Consider the following 19,998-nt stretch of genomic DNA (forward strand, 5'->3'; position numbering starts at 1 on the left):
ACTGATACAGAATAGCTATACTCAAAGCCAAGAAAAAATTTCCCAGCATTGGTGCCAACAATCCCAACCTTTCCAGATGAGACTTGTTCTATCTAATCATCCAGTCAGAGAGCTACCAGAGCTATTAATAGAACAGTGGTGTAAGTTGCTGGTCATACACACCAAAGAGCAAGGTAAAATCTAATAAAACTATACTTAGAATAAACTTTCAGGGATCAGTAAAGCAAAGCTATACTCACAAAGTGATGTCATATTTATTAGCGGAAAGAGTGGCAGCAGGAAGTTACTGGAGGAATTTTGAGAGAAAAAACATTTTTCTCTGAGACTCTCTGACAAATTGGAAATTGACTTGAGTGCTCTAAAACCCGTGCTCCATATCTTCTTCATTAAAAGTTGCTCAAAAGGTACAGGAATCAGAATAGATTATATTTTATGGCAACTGCAATAGCATATTAAAGGAAAATTGTTTCCTCCACTCACAACATTTGAAACCAAATGTGTGGGGTTTTCCCACACCAACTAATTCTCTAGCTCTCCAGACACAACTGAGTACCCTACAATTCAATTCTGACACTAACTACCAAGACTTGGCAGAGACTCCACAGGTTAAGGGCTCAGTTCCACAATATCACCCCCTACCTCAGACACCAATCAACAAGCAGTGGGTCCACATGTTACTCACACCTCTGTCCAACTTCTGTTCCCATAATCCCCTCCATCTCAGGGTTGATAATTTGCTATGGCGGCTCACAAAACTCGGAAAACACTTGCTTACACTTACCAGTTTATTATAAAGGATATTATAAAGAATATAAACAGCCAGATGCAGAGGTATATATGGCGTGGTCCGTAAGCGTCCTGAGTACAGCAGCTTGGTCTTCACGGAGTTGGTGTGCACCACCCTTCCAGCATATGGATATTTTCACCAACCTCTCCAAAAGCTCTTTATGAGGCTCTCCAAACCCCACAGTTTAGGGATTAGTCTGTAGAACCTTCATCATGTAGGTGTAATTGATTAGTAACTCAATCTCTAGCCCTTTTCCCTTCCCTCTCAGGGTAATGAGGCTTAAAGTCCTAACCCTCTGATCACATGGTTGGTTCCTCTGGTAACCAGCCCCCAACCTGAAGCTATCTAGAGGCCCATCAAGACTCACCTCATTAGCACACAAAGAGCACTCATGAATTCCAGAGATTTCAAGGGTCTTAGAAGATCTTAGGAACCAGGGACCAAGACTAAATATTATAATAAAAAATGTTCCTATCACCCCCATTACTCAGGAAATTACAAAGGTTTTAGCAGATCTTGTGCCAGGAACCAGGGATAAAGACCAAATATGTTTTTCTTGTTATATCAAAATATCATACATACAAGAAAGGGTAGGGAGTTAGAACTTTTAAGGGAAAACTATTTCCATCATTATTTCTTTTCTGTGAAAATATTTCTTATGTTCTTTATACCCTGATGAAATACTTTTGAGACTTCTAAGACCAACAAATATAAACTGCATTTATTGTGTAAAAATTAAGAATGGCTCAGGCTCCATAATGGGAATTGGATGTAAGATGTGTTAAGTCTCAGCTTCTAGAAGAGTTGATTTTGAACTCAGTCACCCTTTGAGAGAAGACATACCAGCTCGCATAATTTCGTCAACCAGGAGAATGTTGGTGGCAATCACAGTGCTGAGGGAAAAGACGACAGGGTGAGTAAAGCTCACCAACCTACTCTTATCTTTCCCCCAAGAAATCTCCAACTACTAAAGGCACTTTGTTCTGCAATGATGTTGGTGTGAGATAAGACAACGACATTATAAATAAAGACTCTTGTATTATAATTCCATCTCCTTTGCTGATAAAGTAGAAGCCTAATTTTATATTCCAACAAAACTGAGCTCATTTTTAGCATATCATTTGATTTTTTTCCCACTATGCATGTGGTACTATTTCAGTAAACTTCTTCCTTTCCCTCTCAAATAAACAGTAATATTAACATTTCCTATAACTTACACAGTTAGACTAAAATGTAAAAGGGACTGGAAAATGACAGAAGCCAGTTTTAATAACTGGATACCATGCCTTTTCACCACTTTCCACTGTAGCGTGGCAAAAATAATAGAAAAATCTTAATGTTAACAATTATGTCCCTAAAAGTCTTTCTCTTCTTATTAATACAAACTTACCAAGAGTGAAGAAGTTGTTTTTTCACGCAATAATTATCCCACACTCCTGCATCTGCTGCTACCATTGGCTCACCTGCAAAGCAAAAACAATTTCAATACTACAGTCTTGACATATTCTGTTAATGTTGACTATATATTCTAATATCTCATATACCACCAAAACTACTATTGTCAAAGTCACCAATGGCCTCCATGGTGTCGAATCCAAAAGTCGAGTCTCAGGCCTCATCTATCAGCAGCACTTAGCACAGCTGACTGCAGCCTCCTCACTGCTCTTTCTTCACTTGCCTTTCAGGATACCACACTTGCCTGGTTTTTCTCCTCTGTACTAGTGGCTCCTTTACTGTCTGTTTTGCTGGTTCTTCCTCTTCCTCCTGAGCTCTTAATGTTGGAGTACCCAAAGGCCCAGTCCTAGATTCTTTTCTTCTCTCTCTATACTCACTCCCTAGGTGATCTTATCCAGTCTACTGGATTTAAAACACATATACTCTGGGACTTTCCTGGTGGTCCAGTGGATAGGAATCTGCCTTGCAGGTGACAGGGATCTGATCCCTGGTCAAAGAACTAAGATCCCACATGGCACGGAGCAACTAAGACCGAGTGCCGCAATGAAAGACCTCACGTGGTGCAACTAAGACAAAAGATCTAATGTTAAATACACACACACACTCTGACAACTCCCAAGTTTTCATCTCCTATCTGGGCCACCTTCCTGAGCTTCAAACTTGTACAACCAACTGTCTATTTTAAAGTCAACAGATACCTCAAACTTAGCCTTGTCGTAACTCAACGCTGACCTCTAGCCACAGCCTGCTCTACATAGTCTTCTCCAAAGCAGCCAACGGCAATTCCTTTCAGTTGTTCAGTTGACTCCTCACCACAGAATAGCAAGAGTGATCCTTTTAAATACATTCAGACCATGTCACACCTCTGCTCAAAATTGCTCCCTGTTCCACCACAGAAAGTCAGACTCCTCACACTGGTCCACACATCCTCCTGTGATCTGACCTTCTTTCACCTCTCTCATCTCCTGTCTCCTCCTCAAAAAACACCAGACACTGGCTTTCCCACCAGCTATTCCCTCTGCCTAGGACATTCTTTCCCTAGTTCCCACGTAGCTAATTTCCTAATTTTATTTGACTTTGTTCAATAGGCATTCTCACTGAGGCTACTCTGATCACTCTCTTTAAATTAAAACACCCTCCCCATGCTCCTGTTCTAGCATTCACAATCATCCTTATACTGTTTCTTTATTTTTGTCATATAATTTATTGACTTTAAAAATGTTAAAGGTACTTACTTATGAAGGTTATCATTTACTGCCTATCCTTTCGGGCTGCAACATAAGCTCACAAGGGCAGGGACTTTTGTCTATTTTGTTCTGTGTGAATCCCTGGTCAAATAACAACCACTCAATAACTATTGCTTAAATAAATGAATATCTGTGTTTAAGAAGTTCAAAAGTAAACTAAAGGCACCCATTCTTTAAATACAAAAGTCAGGGCTTCCCTGGTGGCTCAGTGGTAAAGACTCTGCCTGCCAATGCAGGGGACACAGGTTCCCTGCATCCGGGAAGATCCCACATGCCTCAGAGCACCTAAGCTTGTGAGCCGTAACTATTGAGTCTGTGGTCTCAAGCCTGGAAGCGCAACTACTGAGCCCATGTGTCGCAACTACTGAAGACTGAAAGCCCCAGGGCCTGTGCTCTGCAACAAGAGAAGCCACGACAATGAGAAGACCAGGCACCGCCAAAAGTGAGCAGCCCCTGCTCTTCACAACTAGAGGGAAAAAAAAGCCCTCGCAGCAATGAAGACCCAGTACAGCCAAAAATAAATAAATAAATAAATTTTTTAAATATACAAAAGTCATCCAAACCTCCACATCCCCCCTTACTATAAATTCTGGGTCACTGTAGCATAACCTCTTTCTTATGAAGCAGCTAAGTTTTCCTCACTGTCTTACCTGTGTTCAGATCTATGCCAACAGGTTGTTTTGAATTTGAATGCTCAGCCTGAACTTTTACTAGTGTTTCCTGCAGGTCATAACCAGAATTCTGAGCAAGAACCTGTACGAATAAAAATAATAATAAATATATGGATAGAATGTCTTCATATATATTAGAATATCAGATAAAAAATAAGGCACTGCTTTCCAGTCTTGTGAAAACACACCCATAATGTAGTAATCATCATCTTTTGAAGAATTTCATTCTTAATGTAAATTTAATTATTTTGTGTACCTAGTAATTATTATATTCACTTCAACACTTCCCCTATGTACAACACACTAAATTCTGAAGACATTAGAGTTTCCCCAACCCTAGACTGCTAAATTAATTTCCCTCTGTTAAGGACTAAACCACCCACCCTGGCCAGGCATAAAAATCAGATCAGTCGCTCAGTTGTGTCCAACTCTTTGCGACCCCATGAATTGCAGCATGCCAGGCCTCCCTGTCCATCACCAACTCCCGGAGTTCACTCAGACTCATGTCCATCGAGTCAGTGATGCCATCCAGCCATCTCATCCTCTGTCGTCCCCTTCTCCTCTTGCCCCCAATCCCTCCTAGCATCAGAGTCTTTTCCAATGAGTCAACTCTTCATATGAGGTGGCCAAATTACTGGAGTTTTAGCTTCAGCATCAGTCCTTCCAAAGAAATCCCAGGGCTGATCTCCTTCAGAATGGACTGCTTGGATCTCCTTGCAGTCCAAGGGACTCTCAAGAGTCTTCTCCAACACCACAGTTCAAAAGCATCAATTCTTCGGCACTCAGCCTTCTTCATAGTCCAACTCTCACATCCATACATGACCACTGGAAAAACCATAGCCTTGACTAGACGAAACTTTGTTGGCAAAGTAATGTCTCTGCTTTTGAATATGCTATCTAGGTTGGTCATAACTTTCCTTCCAAGGAGTAAGCATCTTTTAATTTCATGGCTGCAGTCACCATGTGCAGTGATTTTGGAGCCCAGAAAAATAAAGTCTGACACTGTTTCCACTGTTTCCCCATCTATTTCCCATGAAGTGATGGGACCAGATGCCATGATCTTCGTTTTCTGAATGTTGAGCTTTAAGCCAACTTTTTCACTCTTTACTTTCACTTTCATCAAGAGGCTTTTTAGTTCCTCTTCACTTTCTGCCATAAGGGTGGTGTCATCTGCATATCTGAGGTTATTGATATTTCTCCCGGCAATCTTGATTTCAGCTTGTGTTTCTTCCAGTCCAGCGTTTCTCATGATGTACTCTGCATATAGGTTAAATAAACAGGGTGACAATATACAGCCTTGACGTACTCCTTTTCCTATTTGGAACCAGTCTGTTGTTCCATGTCCAGTTCTAACTGTTGCTTCCTGACCTGCATACAAATTTCTCAAGAAGCAGATCAGGTGGTCTGGTATTCCCATCTCTTTCAGAATTTTCCACAGTTTATTGTGATCCACACAGTCAAAGGCTTTGGCATAGTCAATAAAGCAGAAATAGATGTTTTTCTGGAACTCTCTTGCTTTTTCCATAACCACTCGCATAAGTTGTTTCACAACAGGAGGTCCTGACAGAGAACAGGCAACTGACAAGGTGCCTCCAAGACCAATTAGAAGACTCTGGGAGGGGCCAAAGAGGGACCACACCAGCCCACCATATGTCCTGACAACCTCCCAGAAACTCTCAGGCTAGAATCCATCTTGACTGAGAGATGTGCACACCCACCAGGAAAGGGCCCTGGGCTGGACCACATAGGAACACAAGCAAGATGACTGGCTGCAGACAACCTGGAAACTAACCCCAGAACCAGAGACCTGAGACTGAGTCAAGAGGAAGAGCAGTTCTCCTGGGTTCCCATACTCTGCTTTCTGCTTGATCACTCCTTCCCAGTATAGTCTTTTGCTTTGTCAGTACATGTGTCTCCTCGGACAATTCATTTCCCAGTATTAGACAAGGGCCCTTGAAGGGGTCTGTCTCCATAACAACTCCTTGCAAAAGATTTTTTTTTAATGGAAAGAAGTAGAAAGGTATTGTTGTTTGTTTGGTCCCTCTAGCCACACGGTTTCTGGTTTTTCCTGAGCATTTGCTAAAGGAAATCTGCTTATTTGTAACATATCTGTGCCCTTTGTTCAGATGAGGAGTCATGACTTCTAGCAACAGAGATGGAGATACCTGCACTGCAAGCCAAGTTCATTTCCAAGTGGTCCTAAACCAACAGCAGGTGAGTAGAAAGGTACCACTCAATGTATAGTCAAACTTAACAAACGTGTAGCAACTACTACTGACTTCGCCTCTTCAGAGAAAGAAAACTATAGATATCTAATTCACAAAAATTCAACAAATTATGAATAATTTTAAAGCAGTTATCAAAAAGATTTTGCTAGTATTTTAGTAAGATGTTTTAAGTCATGGTAATAGTATATTTGAAATAGTTTTATGTGTTTCCAAGTGGTTCACAAACAGATTAAGGGAAAGGGGGAAAAAATGGTAGTTCTCCATCCTTCTGTTGACACACAGGAAAAAAAAAAAAAAACTGGTTTCTCTCCTTTTCTAGTACTGTATTTGGAAGTGCTAAACAGCCAAAAGTTCTCACTTCCCATAATTTAAAGTGCTCGTACTTTGGATACCACCAACAAAATAAAGATCTACTCAAAATCTAGTTAAATTTTACATTCTAAACTTCTTCATTATGATTAATCATGAAATATTTTTGAAAGAAATTTTTGGAGTTAACTTCAAATTTTGGAGCTCAGAAATGGAAGCAAAGTAGTAATTTAGCCATTTCATGAAACTCCTGCAAGTATTCAGAGCTATTATACTAAAAACTTCCTTGCTTCAGCTAAAACTATGTGGGGAAATATAAGTAAACACCTATCTTCTTACTCTACTGTGATACCTAATATTGGCAATTTAATTAGACATCTTATGTCCAACCAATTGTTCTTTGGCCATTAGGATAGTTGTACCTTAGGGATAATGAGTAAAGCATCTGCAAAAGCTTGGACTCCAAGACGAGCTCTTCCTTGTATCGTGTGCTTGTATGTAACTAGAGCTTCAGCTATTGCCACTTCAACGGCACCTGCTCCTGGAACAACACAACCTATTGGGGGGAAAAAATGATTGGCAAGACATACCACACAGAAGAAACAGAGGAAAATGCAACTAGATATTCACGTTCTATTATCTTGCCTGCATCTAAAATGTATTTAAATACAGAGAGCAAAAAAAAAAGAAAAAATAAAAAAATAAAAAATAAATAAATAAATAAATACAGAGAGCAATAAAATAAGTCACACAGCTCGGTGATTACTCAGATGTCTTATGAAACATCCTAAATTTATACATCATTAAATGATTAAGCACAGTACAGATGTGAAGCCTTTGACTGTGTGGATCACAACAAACTGTGGAAAATTCTTCAAGAGATGGGAATACCAGACCACCTGACCTGCCTCCTGAGAAATCTGTATGCAGGCCAGGAAGCAACAGTTAGAACTGGACATGGAACAATAGACTGGTTCCAAATCGAGAAAGGAGTACATCAAGGCTGTATATGGTCACCTTGCTTATTTAACTTATATGCAGAATACATCATGAGAAATGCCAGGCTGGATGAAGCACAAGCTGGAATCAAGACTGCCAGGAGAAATATCAGTAACCTCAGATAGGCAGATGACACCACTCTTGTGGCAGAAAGTGATGAAGAACTAAAGAGCCTCTTGATGAAAGTGAAAGAGGAGAGTGAAGAAGTTGGCTTAAAACTCAACATTCAGAAAACTAAGATTATGGCATCTGGTTCCATCACTTCATGGCAAATAGATGGGGAAACAGTGGCTGACTTTATTTTTTGGGGCTCCAAAATCACTGCAGATAGTGACTGCAGCCATGAAATTAAAAGATGCTTATTCCTTGGAAGAAAAGTTATGACCAACCTAGACAGCATATTCAAAAGCAGAGACATTACTTTGCCAACAAACATCTGTCTAGCCAAAGCTATGGTTTTTCCAGTAGTCAAGTACGGATGTGAGAGTTGGACTACAAAGAAAACTGAGCGCCAAAGACTTGATGCTTTTGAACTATGGTATTGGAGAAGACTCTTGAGAGTCCCTGGGACTGCAAGGAGATTCAATCAGTCAATCCTAAAGGAAGTCAGTCCTGAATATTCATTGGAAGGACTGATGCTGAAGCTGAAGCTCCACTACTTTGGCCACCTGATTCGAAGAACTGACTCATTTGAAAAGACCCTGAATGCTGGGAAAGATTGAAGGCAGGAGGAGAAGGGGACAACGGAGGATGAGATGGTTAGATGGCATCACCAACTCAATGGATATGAGTCTGAATAAACTCCAGGAGTCCTGGCGTGCTGCAGTCCATGGGGTCGCAAAGAGTCGGACATGACTGAGTGACTGGACTGAACAGGTAACAGCTGGCTAAAAACAGCTTATTTCATTGTTTATAATAACAGACATACCTTCATCCTTCTCCTTTATGACTACACTTAAAATGTAGTTACTTAAAATTTACTGTTGCAGACAACTAATAACAGCATTTGATTTGAAAAAAAAATGCTAGGCCAACATAAACTGGCCATAGTTTTTGGTATGAAATTCTCAGAACTCAAGGAAGTATTTGCTTCCTTGTATAAGCAGACCCAAACTGTTTGAGAAAAAAATAAGGTGTTATTATTCTAAGGCAAAAGCTCTGGTTAAACACATCAATTTTCAACTGAGGATATAACTCTTACACCTGCTGGTATGGTTTTATAAAGTTTATTTACTCTTCTTTGAATTAGTAAACTTGTTTTGGAATCATCCATGTTTAAAATAAACAACACAAAGAGAATCTCTCCTTTTATCCTACATCATTCTATAATTACAACCCCCTTTCTCTGCTTCATTGTACAACATAACTGCTCAAGAGAATTATCTACCCACAAGGTAATTACAGCCTCACCTCCCATTCACACTTCTAAAAGCTCCTTGTTAAATACTGAATAAACACAAAAGAGTATTTACATGTATAAGATATAAAGAATAAACAAATAAATGTACCCATGTACCTACCACCCAGTTTAAGAAACAGAACATTACCAGTAGCTTTGAAAACGCCCCAGATCCCATTCTCCTGTAAAAACACAACAAACCAATATGTGTGGGAAGTTACTAAAGCAGTAACTGAAGAGAAATTTACATCACTAAAGACCCATATTAGAAAAGCACAAAGGTCTCAAACCAGTGAAGAACAAATGAAAACTAATGTAAGCAGAAGAAGGAAAATAGTAAAGATCAAAGTGGAAATCAATGAAATAAAAATGATCCATGAAATGAAATGAGAACAGTGTAGAAATCTGTCACTACAGATTCTACAGATATTAAAGGGATAATAAAGTAATATTACAAATAACTTAATGCCAGTAAATTTGAAAACAAAGATCAGGGGTTAGCAAACTTTCTGCAAAAGGCCTCTGTAGGCCATGCCATCTCTTCTGCAACTATTCAATTCTGCTGGCGTACCACAAAGTCACAGACAATACATAAACAAGCGGGGCATCTATGTTCCAATGTAACTTTATCTACCAAAAATGGGCAGCAAATCAGATTTAGTTCATGAAAGTATGATCTTAACTTAGATGAAGTGGACAAATTTCTTGAAAGACACAAAGTACTAAAGCTCACTCAAGAAAAACAGACAACCTGAATAGTCCTGTATCTATAAAAGAGACTGAATTTGTGGTTAAAATCTTCCCATGAAGAAAACTCCAGGGCTTCCCTGGTGGCTCAGTGGTGAAGAGCCTGCCTGCCAATGCAGATGAGGGGATAGTGAATTCCCTGGCAGTCCAGTGGTTAGGACTTCAGTCACAGGTTCAATCCCTGTTGGGGAACTAAGATCCCTCAAGTCACAAGCTGTGGCCAAGAAAAAAACAAAGAATGGATAAATAAAATGTGGTATATATCTACAATGGAATATTATTCAGCCTTAAAAGGAAGGAAATTTTGAAACATGCTATTAATATAACATGGATGAACCCTGAAGACATTATACTCAGCCAAAGAGCCATTGACAAGAGGACAAATACCGTATGATTCCATTCATATGAAGTACATAGAACAGTCAGATTCATAAAGACAGAATGTAGAATGGTGGTCTCCAGGGGCTTCGGGGAGAAGAGAATGGAAAGTTACTGCTTCACGGGTACAGAGTTTCAGTTTTGCAAGATGAAAGATGTTCTGTGATAGATGGTGGTAGAGACTGCACAAACCTAAGACTGACAGTTATAAAAGAAAAATTTTGTGACCTTGGGTAGATAAAGATTTTTTAGATATCACCCAAAAGCATATTGCATGAAAGAAAAATTGATAAATTATACATCATCAAAATTAAGAATTCTTCTTTGAAATACACTGTTCAGAGAATAACAGAACAAACTATAGAGTAGCAGAAAATAGTTACAGATCATATATCTGAAAAGGTATTTGTATCCAGAATATACAAAGAACTCTCAAGCTCAACAATAAGAAAACAAACAACCCAATTTTTAAAAGGGCAAAAGATTTGAACAGAAACTTCACCAAAGATATGGATAGCAAGTAAGCACATGAAAAGATGCTTAACATCAATGATCATTAAGAAAATGCAAATTAAAATTACAGTTTGGTTTTTTAAATTTTAGAATGGCTAAAGTTAACATGACTGACCATACCCAGTACTGTTGGTAAAGATGCAGAACAACCAACAGGAATGTAAAACAGTACATGACAAAACAGTTGAGCAATTTCTAAAAAGTTAAACATAGCATTGCTTTCCTAGCCATTTACCCAAGGCAATTGAAAGCATATGTCCATACAAAGACTTGTGCACAAATGTTCATAGCAACTTTATTTGCTGTAGCCAAGAACTGTAAACAACCAAATGTTCATCAATAGGTGAATCTGATTAAATAAACTGTAGTATATTCATATAATGGAATACTATCTAGCAATAAAATGAATGAATTCTGATCAATATAATAACATTAATTAATTTACAATAATTATGTTGAGTAAAAGAAGCAAAACAAAAAAAAAGAATACACAGTGCATTAGTCCATTCATACAAGATTCTAAAAAATGCAAACAAATCTATAGCAACAGAAAGCTGACTTCCTGTTGTACCCAGGAGGTTGCCTACGGGCAGGGTGACACAGGGAAGAGGAGGAAGGAAGGATGACCAAGGGGCAATGAGGTAACTTTTCGGGGTGATAAATATGTTCATTATCTTGACTGAGGGGACTGTTTCATGGCTGTATACTTTAAACATGTGTAGCTCATAATATGTCAATTACCTAGATAAATTATTTCTTAAAAAACTAAGAGGTTGAAGTGATTTTTTAAAATAGCCCATTTTTCTTTGTATTCTAAAGCCTAAGAACCAGGTTGAACTACCAAAGCCTTCATGCTGAATCATATGATCTTCTTTAAAAACTACTACTAGCTTTCATCAAAAGTGACTATAAGAAGTAGTCTCTCATACCAACTCCCATATTTTTTCAATTTAGGAACTGCTGTGATTTCTCCTTTTCAATAATGAAAACTATATAGCTGATTGTATCTCTATGTTCTGGCAGATTAAATATTACAGTGACTATTATGTTTGCTATATCCATATTCTATTTTCCTAGGTTCTAATTTTCCATCTCAGCTTCTGTTTTACCATTATTTCACATTTATGTTTTTGCTTATCAGACACATCTGAAGTATTGTTTATAGAGTTACTCTATTTTTTGAGATACAATTCACACACCATAAAATTCAGCCTTCTCCACTGGTGCAGTGGTTAAGACTCTACACTTCCCCGTCAGGGGGCATGGGCCCGATCCCTGGTTAGGGAATCCCAGATTCTGTGCTATGCAGCCAAAAAAAAAGTGCACTTCCCAGTAGTTTCCAGTATATTCACATGGCTGCACAGCCATCACCATTCTAATCCCAAAATACTTTCCTAAAAATACCCTGTACCCACTAGCAATCATTCCGTTTCCTTTTCCCCCAGCCCCTGACAATCACAACTACTCATCTATTTTTATGGCTTTGCCTTTTCTGGAATCATATAAAACACAGACTTTTGTGCCTAGATTCTTTTACATTATAGAACGTTTTCAAGGTCATCAATATTGTAGCATATATCAGTATTTATTCCTTTATAATACTCCATTGTATAGACATACCACATTTTATTTATCTATTCATCAGCTAATGGATATTTGGATTTTTCCACTGGCTGGCTACTATAAATATTCATGTGTATTTTTGGTGTGCACATACATTTTTACCTCACTTGTATGCACACCTAAGAGCTGATGTGCTGGTCATAGAGTAACTCTACATTTAATCTTTGAGGAACTGCCTGTTTTCCAACAGTTTCCACCAGCAACGTATAAAGGTTCCAATTTCTCCACATTTTCATCAATGTTCATTATTGTCCAGGTTTTTGATTACTGCCATCCTAATCACCATGAAACCGTATCTCTTGGTGGTCTTGATTTTCATTCCCCTAATGAATAATGATGTTGAGCATTTTTTCATGATGTGTTTACTATTCTCACTTACACAGTATGTTATTGAATATCTAACCCTAACTCCTTTTAGAAGGAAGCTGGTAATAAATTATCAATAAATATTCTTTCTTAATCTTTCTTAAAATTATACTGCACTGAGGAAAAGGAATGGGTCCTAAGCTGTAAAAGCATTTTCATGGTTTTAAAAATAAATTTCTAAAAAAAAAAATGATACTACAATATGAAATCATTTTTTCATTTAGTAAATAGAAGTTAATTAAAAAGGCAGCCTACTATTAAGAATATTTCAGTACGTCCCTGGTGGTCCAGTGGATAAGAATCTGCCTGCCAATGCAGGGGACATGGGTTCCAACCCTGGCCCGGAAAGATTCCACATGCTCCGAAGCAACTAAAGCCATACGCCACTGAGTCCGTCTCTAGAGCCTGTGAGCCGCAACTGCTGGAGCCTGAAAGCTCTAGGGTCCATGTGGCACAACTACTGAACCTGTGCGCCTGCAGCCTGTGTTCCACAACAGGAGAGGCCAACACAGTGAGAAGCCCGTGCACCACGGTGAAGAGTAGCCCCTGCTCGCTACAACCAAAGACCCAGCACAGTCAAAAATATTTTTTAAATTAAATGAACTATAGAAAAGACTATCCTGAAGGAGAAAACTTCACTATAAACAGTCCGAAGTGAAATAAGAGAATTCAAAAGCAGAGATATTACTTTGCCAACAAAGGTCCGTCTAGTCAAGGCTATGGTTTTTCCTGTGGTCATGTATGGATGTGAGAGTTGGACTGTGAAGAAAGCTGAGCACCGAAGAATTGATGCTTTTGAACTGTGGTGTTGGAGAAGACTCTTGAGAGTCCCTTGGACTGCAAGGAGATCCAACCAGTCCATTCTGAAGGAGATCAGCCCTGGGATTTCTTTGGAAGGAATGATGCTAAAGCTGAAACTCCAGTACTTTGGCCACCTCATGCGAAGAGTTGACTCATTGGAAAAGACTCTGATGCTGGGAGGGATTGGGGGTAGGAGGAGAAGGGGACGACAGAGGATGAGATGGCTGGATGGCACCACTGACTCGATGGATGTGAGTCTGAGTGAACTCCGGGAGTTGGTGATGGACAGGGAGGCCTGGCGTGGTGCGATTCATGGGGTCGCAAAGAGTCGGACACGACTGAGTAACTGAACTGAACTGAACTGAATCATTCATATCTTTTAAAATACTATGCATCCCATAATAGATTATTACTACTTTAAAAATATGCAAGTTTCGTATCTATCACAAAAAAGACCTTACCATCTTCAATGGCATTTTTGATGGCACGAAGTCCATCCCTTACAGCATCCTTGATTTGTGTGAGAGTATGCTTATTTGGTCCCTTAACCAACAAGGTGACAGAGCGAGGGTTGATGCAGTCCTCAATAAAAGTGTACTTTTCCTCACCCTAAAGGGTAATACAAGGAGATATACCTTTAATACATAAAGCCATTACGAAATCAAGACCTAGCTGATACTATCAGAATCCAAACTTTATATGAATTTTTCTTATCAAGTATAACTAAATGTGGGCTTCCCTGATGGCTTAGCAGGTAAAGAATCTGCCTGCGATGCAAGAGTTACAGGAAACATGGGTCCGATCCCTGAGTTGGGATGATCCCCCGGAGGAAGGCATGGCAACCCACTCCAGTATTCCTGGAAAATCCCATGGACATTGGAGCCTGGCGGGCTGAGGTCCACAGGGTCACAAAGAGTGGGACACAACTGAAGCAACTGAGCACATCACAGAGCATTAACCAAATATGTGCTAAAACAGTTAAGTTATATTTGAACTATTAACAAACATTTAGAAAGATAAACTGCAAAATCTATCCTGTGGATTCTCATAACATAAAATGTGAATTTAAAAGTTTAGTTTTTTTTTTTAAAGTTTGCTGTTCACATTATAACCACTGCCCACAGAAATACTCACTAATGTGTACTCATATACAAGACCAGCATGTCCCAAGCAATCTACACTGAGGTCTTCAACAGAATTCACAGCCATTCCACCACAAGCAAGAGAGAGTCTGAAATTACATATATGACATCATAGCTTTGGTTATGAAAAATATACAGACTAATTTGTTAAAAGTGAAAAAGATAATCTAACACAGAAGACTGCATTATCATTATATTGTATTATTTTCAAATCTGTTTTAAGAAGATGAAAACCTTCTGAGGATCTCATGAGAAAAAGTTGAGATGTATTAACAATCTTGATTTTTAACACTTCCATTATTTACTGAAACTATGAACAAAATTTGAAATGTGTATGCTACTATTTGATGGTTGGATGGCATCACCGACTCAATGGACATGAGTTTGGGTAAACTCCAGGAGTTGGTGATGGACAGGGAGGCCTGGCATGCTGCAGTCCATGGGATCAAAAAGAGTCAGAGGCAACTGAACTGAACTGAATGTTACTTTTTGTTCAACAACATTGACATAAAAGATAAAAGAAATACACACAGGATAGTTTCAATTTAATCTATAAAAAAACTTAAGATACATAATTATCAGCAAGCTTACCTTTCCATGTTTCTTCTTTTTGCTCTACGAAGAGCTAAAATGCCATGTTTTGCAAGAGCATCTAAGGAAAATGGATCAATTCCCTATAATCAAATTAGCATAAAAGTTATAAGCATGTTTTAAGCCAATAGTTCTCAAACTTTTTGGTCTCAACACTGCTTCACAATCTTAAAATTATTAAGAACCCAAAGAGCTTTCGTTTATGTGATCTGTATCTATAATACTTATCATAAGTTAAAATTATAATATGGAAAAAAAGGGAAAAAAAGATGGTGGAGTAGAAGGACGTGCACTCATCTTCTCCTGCGAGAACTCCAAAATTACAACTTGCTTCTGAACAACCATCAACAGCAGAATGTAGGATCCCACCAAAAGAAGATACCCCACGTCCAAGGGCAAAGGCAAAGCCCCAGCAAGATGGTAGGAGGGGCGAAATCACATTTAGAATCAAACCCCATACACACCAGATATGCTCTGAGGGCTCAAATAAAACCTCTGTGCATACCAGGAGACCCCACAGAGACTGAGCCTGCCTTTGAGTGTTTGAGTGTCTCCTGCAGGGGTACAGGTCAGCAGTGGCCTGCAGCAGGGGCAGGAGCTCTGGGTGCAGCCTGGGTATTGCATAAGCCCTCTTGGAAGAGATTGCCATTAACCCCACCATAGAGTTGCCAGAACTTACACAAGACTGGGGATAAAGACTCTAGGAGGGCACAAACAAAACCTTGTGTGCACCAGGACCCAGGAGAAAGGAGCAGTGACCCCACAAGAGACTGACTCAGACTTGCCCTGAGTGTCAAGGAGTCACCAGCAGAGGGATGGGTTGGCAGTGGTCTACTGCAGGGTCGGGGGCAGGGAGTGTAGCAGAGCCTCCACCAGATCTTTTGAAGGAGATTTGCCTTCATTATCATTATCTTTATTACCTCCACCATAGTTTGGCCTCAGGGAGGTAACACAGCCCTGCCCATCAATAGAAATTGGATTAAAGATTTACTGAGCACAGCCCCGCCCATCACAATAAGACCAGTTTCCCCTTCAGTCTCTCCCATCAGGAAGCTTCCATCCTTCTCCATTGGAAGGCAGAAAGAATGAAAACCACAATCACAGAAAACTAACCAAACTGATCACATGGACCACAGCCTTGTCTAACTCAATGAAACTATGAGCCATGCCATGGAGGGCCAACCAAGATGGATGGGTCATAGTGGAGAGTTCTGACAAAAAGTGGTCCACTGGAGAAGGGAATGGCAAACCACTTCAGTATTCTTGCCTTGAGAACCACATGAACAGTATGAAAAGGCAAAAAGATAAGACACTGAAAGATGAACTCCCCAGGTCGGCAGGTGTCCAATAGGCTACTGGAGATCAGTGGAGAAATAACTCGAGAAAGAATGAAATGATGAAGCCAAAGCAAAAACAACACCCAGCTGAGGATGTGACTGGTGATGGAAATAAAGTCTGATGCGTTAAAGAGCAGTGTTGCATAGGAACCTGGAATGTTAGGTCCATGAATCAAGGTAAATTAGAAGTAGTCAAACAGGAGATGGCAAGAGTGAACATTGACATTTTAGGAATCAATGAATTAAAATGGACTGAAATCAGTGAATGTAACTCAGATGACCATGATATCTACTACCATGGGCAAGACTCCCATAGAAGAAATGGAGTCGCCCTCATAGTTAACAGAAGAGTCCGAAATGCAGTACTTGGATGCAATCTCAAAAACAACAGGATGATCTCTGTTCGTTTCCAAGGCAAACCACTCAATATCACAGTAATCCAAGTCTGTGCCCTGACCAGTAATGCTGAAGAAGCTGAAGCTGAATGGTTCTGTTAGTTCTAGTTCTGTTAGTTCTAGCCTTCTAGAACTAACACCCAAAAAAGATGTCCTTTTCATTATAGGGGACTGGAATGCAAAAGTAGGAAGTTAAGAAACACCTGGACTAACAGGCAAATTTGCCCTTGGAGTACAAACTGAAGCAGGGCAAAGGCGGACAGGGTTTTGCCAAGAGAACTCACTGGTCATAGCAAACACCCTCTTCCAACAACATAAGAGAAGATTCTACACATGGACATCACCAGAGGGTGACTACCGAAATCAGACTGATTATATTCTTTGCAGCCAAAGATGGAGAAGCTCTGTACAGTCAGCAAAACAAGACCAGGAGCTTGTGGCTCAGATCATGAACTCCTTATTGCCACATTCAGACTTTAATTGAAGAAAGTAGGGAAAACCACTAGGACCATTCAGGTATGGCCTAAATCAAATCCCTTATGATTATACAGTGGAAGTGACAGACAAATTCAAGGAATTAGATCTGATAGACAGAGTGCCTGAAGAACTATGGACAGAGGTTCATGATATTGTACAGGAGGCAGTGATCAAGATCATCCCCAAGAAAAACAAATGCAAAAAGGCAAAATGGTTGTCTAAGGAGGTCTTACAAATAGCTGAAAAAACAAGAGAAGCGAAAAGCAAAGGAGAAAAGGAAAGATATACCCATTTGAATGCAGAGTTCCAAAGAATAGCAAGGAGAGATAAGAAAGCCTTCCTCAGCGATCAATGCAAAGAAATAGAGGAAAACAATAGAATGGGAAAGAGATCTCTTCAAGAAAATTAGAGATACCAAGGGAACATTTCATGCAAAGATGGGCACAATAAAGGACAGAAATGATATGGATCTAACAGAAGAAGAAGATATTAAGAAGAGGTGGCAAGAATACACAGAAGAACTATACAAAAAAGATCTCATGACCCAGATAACCATGATGGTGTGATCACTCACCTAGAACCAGACATCCTGGAATGCAAAATCAAGTGGCCCTTAGGAAGCATCACTACGAACAAAGCTAGTAGAGGGGATGGAATTCCAGTTGAGTTATTTCAAATCCTGAAAGATGATTCTGTGAAAGTGCTACACTCAATATGCCAGCAAATCTGGAAAACTCAGCAGTGGCCACAGGACTGGAAAAGGTCAGTTTTCATTCCAATCCCAAAGAAAGGCAATGCCAAAGAATATTCAAACTCCCACACAGTTGCACTCATCTCACACACTAGCAAAGTAATGCTCAAAACTCTCCAAGCCAGGCTTCAGCAATACATGAACCGTGAACTTCCAGATGTTCAAGCTGGATTTAGAAAAGGCAGAGGAACCAGAGATCAAATTGCCAACATCCTCTGGATCATCAAAAAAGCAAGAGAGCTCCAGAAAAACATCTACTTCTGCTTTATTGACTACACCAAAGCCTTTGTGTGGATCACAACAAACTGTGGAAAATTCTTCAAGAGATGGGAATACCAGACCACCTGACCTGCCTCCTGAGAAATCTGTATGCAGGTCAAGAAGCAACAGTCAGAACTGGACATGGAACAACAGACTGGTTCCAAATCAGCAAAGGAGTACGTCAAGGTTGTATATTGTCATCCTGCTTATTTAACTTATATGCAGAGTACATCATGCGAAATGCCAGGCTGGATGAAGCACAAGCTGGAATCAAGACTGCCGGGAGGAATATCAATAACCTCAGGTATGCAGATGACACCACCCTTATGGCAGAGAGTGAAGAAGAACTAAAGAGCCTCTTGATGAAAGTGAAAGGAGAGTGAAAAAGTAGGCTTAAAACTCAACATTCATAAAACTAAGATCATGACATCCGGTCCCATCACGTCATGGCAAACAGATGGGGAAACAATGGTAACAGTGACAGACTTTTTTGGGGGGGCTCCAAAATCACTGTGGATGGCCACTGCAGCCATGAAATTAAAAGACACTGCTCCTTGGAAGAAAAGGTATGACCAACCTAGACAGCATATCAAAAAGCAGAGATTACTTTGCCAACAAAGGTCCATCTAGTCAAGGCTGTGGTTTTTCCAGTAGTCATGTATGGATGTGAGAGTTGGACTATAAAGAAAGCTGAGCACTGAAGACTTGATGCCTTCGAACTGTGGCATTGGAGAACTCTCTTGAGGGTCCCTTGGACTGCAAAGAGATCCAACCAGTCAATCCTAAAGGAGATCAGTCCTGAATATTCATTGGAAGTACTGATGCCAAAGCTGAAACTCCAATATTTTGGCCACCTGATGGGAAGAACTGACTCATTGGAAAAGACCCTGATGCTGGGAAAGATTGAAGGTGGGAGGGGAAGGGGACGACAGGATGAGATGGTTGGATGGCATCACTTACTCGACGGACATGAGTTTGTGTAAGCTTCAGGAGTTGGTGATGGACAGAGACGCCTGCAGTCCATGGGGTTGCAAACAGTCGGACATGACTAAGAGACTGAACTTAACTGACTAAAGTTAAAATTGACATCTTTGCAATATTTATTAATCCCTTTAAAATAAAATCATTCAGTTCAGGTCAGTCACTAGAAGCCTCTCAAGAGTCTTCTCTAGCACCACAGTTCAAAGGCACCAATTTTCAGGGCTCAGCCTTCTTCATGGTCCAACTCTCACACCCATACATGACTATTGGAAAAGCCATAGCTTTGACTACATGGACCTTTGTTAGCAAAGTGATGTCTCTACTTTTCAAGATGCTTTCTAGGTTGGTCAGAGCTTTCCTTTCAAGGAGCAAGCATCTTTTAATTTCATGGCTGCAGTCACCATCCACAGTGACTTTTGGAGTCCAAGAAAATAAAATCTGTCACTGCTTCCATTGTTTCCCCATCTATTTGCCATGAAGTGAGGGAACTGGATGTCATGATCTTAGTTTTTTGAATGTTGAGTTTTAAGCCAGCTTTTT

General features: G+C 39.8%; 1 protein-coding gene across 8 annotated transcripts in view; it reads right to left on the reverse strand.

Moving 5' to 3' along the window:
- Nucleotides 1–1,486: 1,486 nt before the first annotated feature.
- Nucleotides 1,487–19,998, reverse strand: part of CCT6B (chaperonin containing TCP1 subunit 6B) — a 37,405-nt gene continuing 18,893 nt past the window's right edge. For 7 of the 8 annotated variants that reach the window (XM_025281069.3, XM_025281070.3, XM_044939545.2 and 4 more), the window contains 7 exons: nt 15,257–15,339; nt 14,658–14,754; nt 13,985–14,132; nt 7,120–7,253; nt 4,140–4,242; nt 2,178–2,250; nt 1,487–1,680 (listed from right to left, as the gene is read on the reverse strand). In XM_025281069.3, coding sequence (XP_025136854.3) covers nt 1,608–1,680; nt 2,178–2,250; nt 4,140–4,242; nt 7,120–7,253; nt 13,985–14,132; nt 14,658–14,754; nt 15,257–15,339 — 711 coding nt within the window. In that variant the 3' untranslated portion in view covers nt 1,487–1,607. The remainder of the gene's footprint in view (nt 1,681–2,177; nt 2,251–4,139; nt 4,243–7,119; nt 7,254–13,984; nt 14,133–14,657; nt 14,755–15,256; nt 15,340–19,998) is intronic. The other variant, XM_025281068.3, reaches the window with a different exon arrangement.

The sequence above is a fragment of the Bubalus bubalis genome, chromosome 3 (assembly GCF_019923935.1).
Source record: "Bubalus bubalis isolate 160015118507 breed Murrah chromosome 3, NDDB_SH_1, whole genome shotgun sequence".
Lineage (NCBI taxonomy): Eukaryota > Metazoa > Chordata > Mammalia > Artiodactyla > Bovidae > Bubalus > Bubalus bubalis.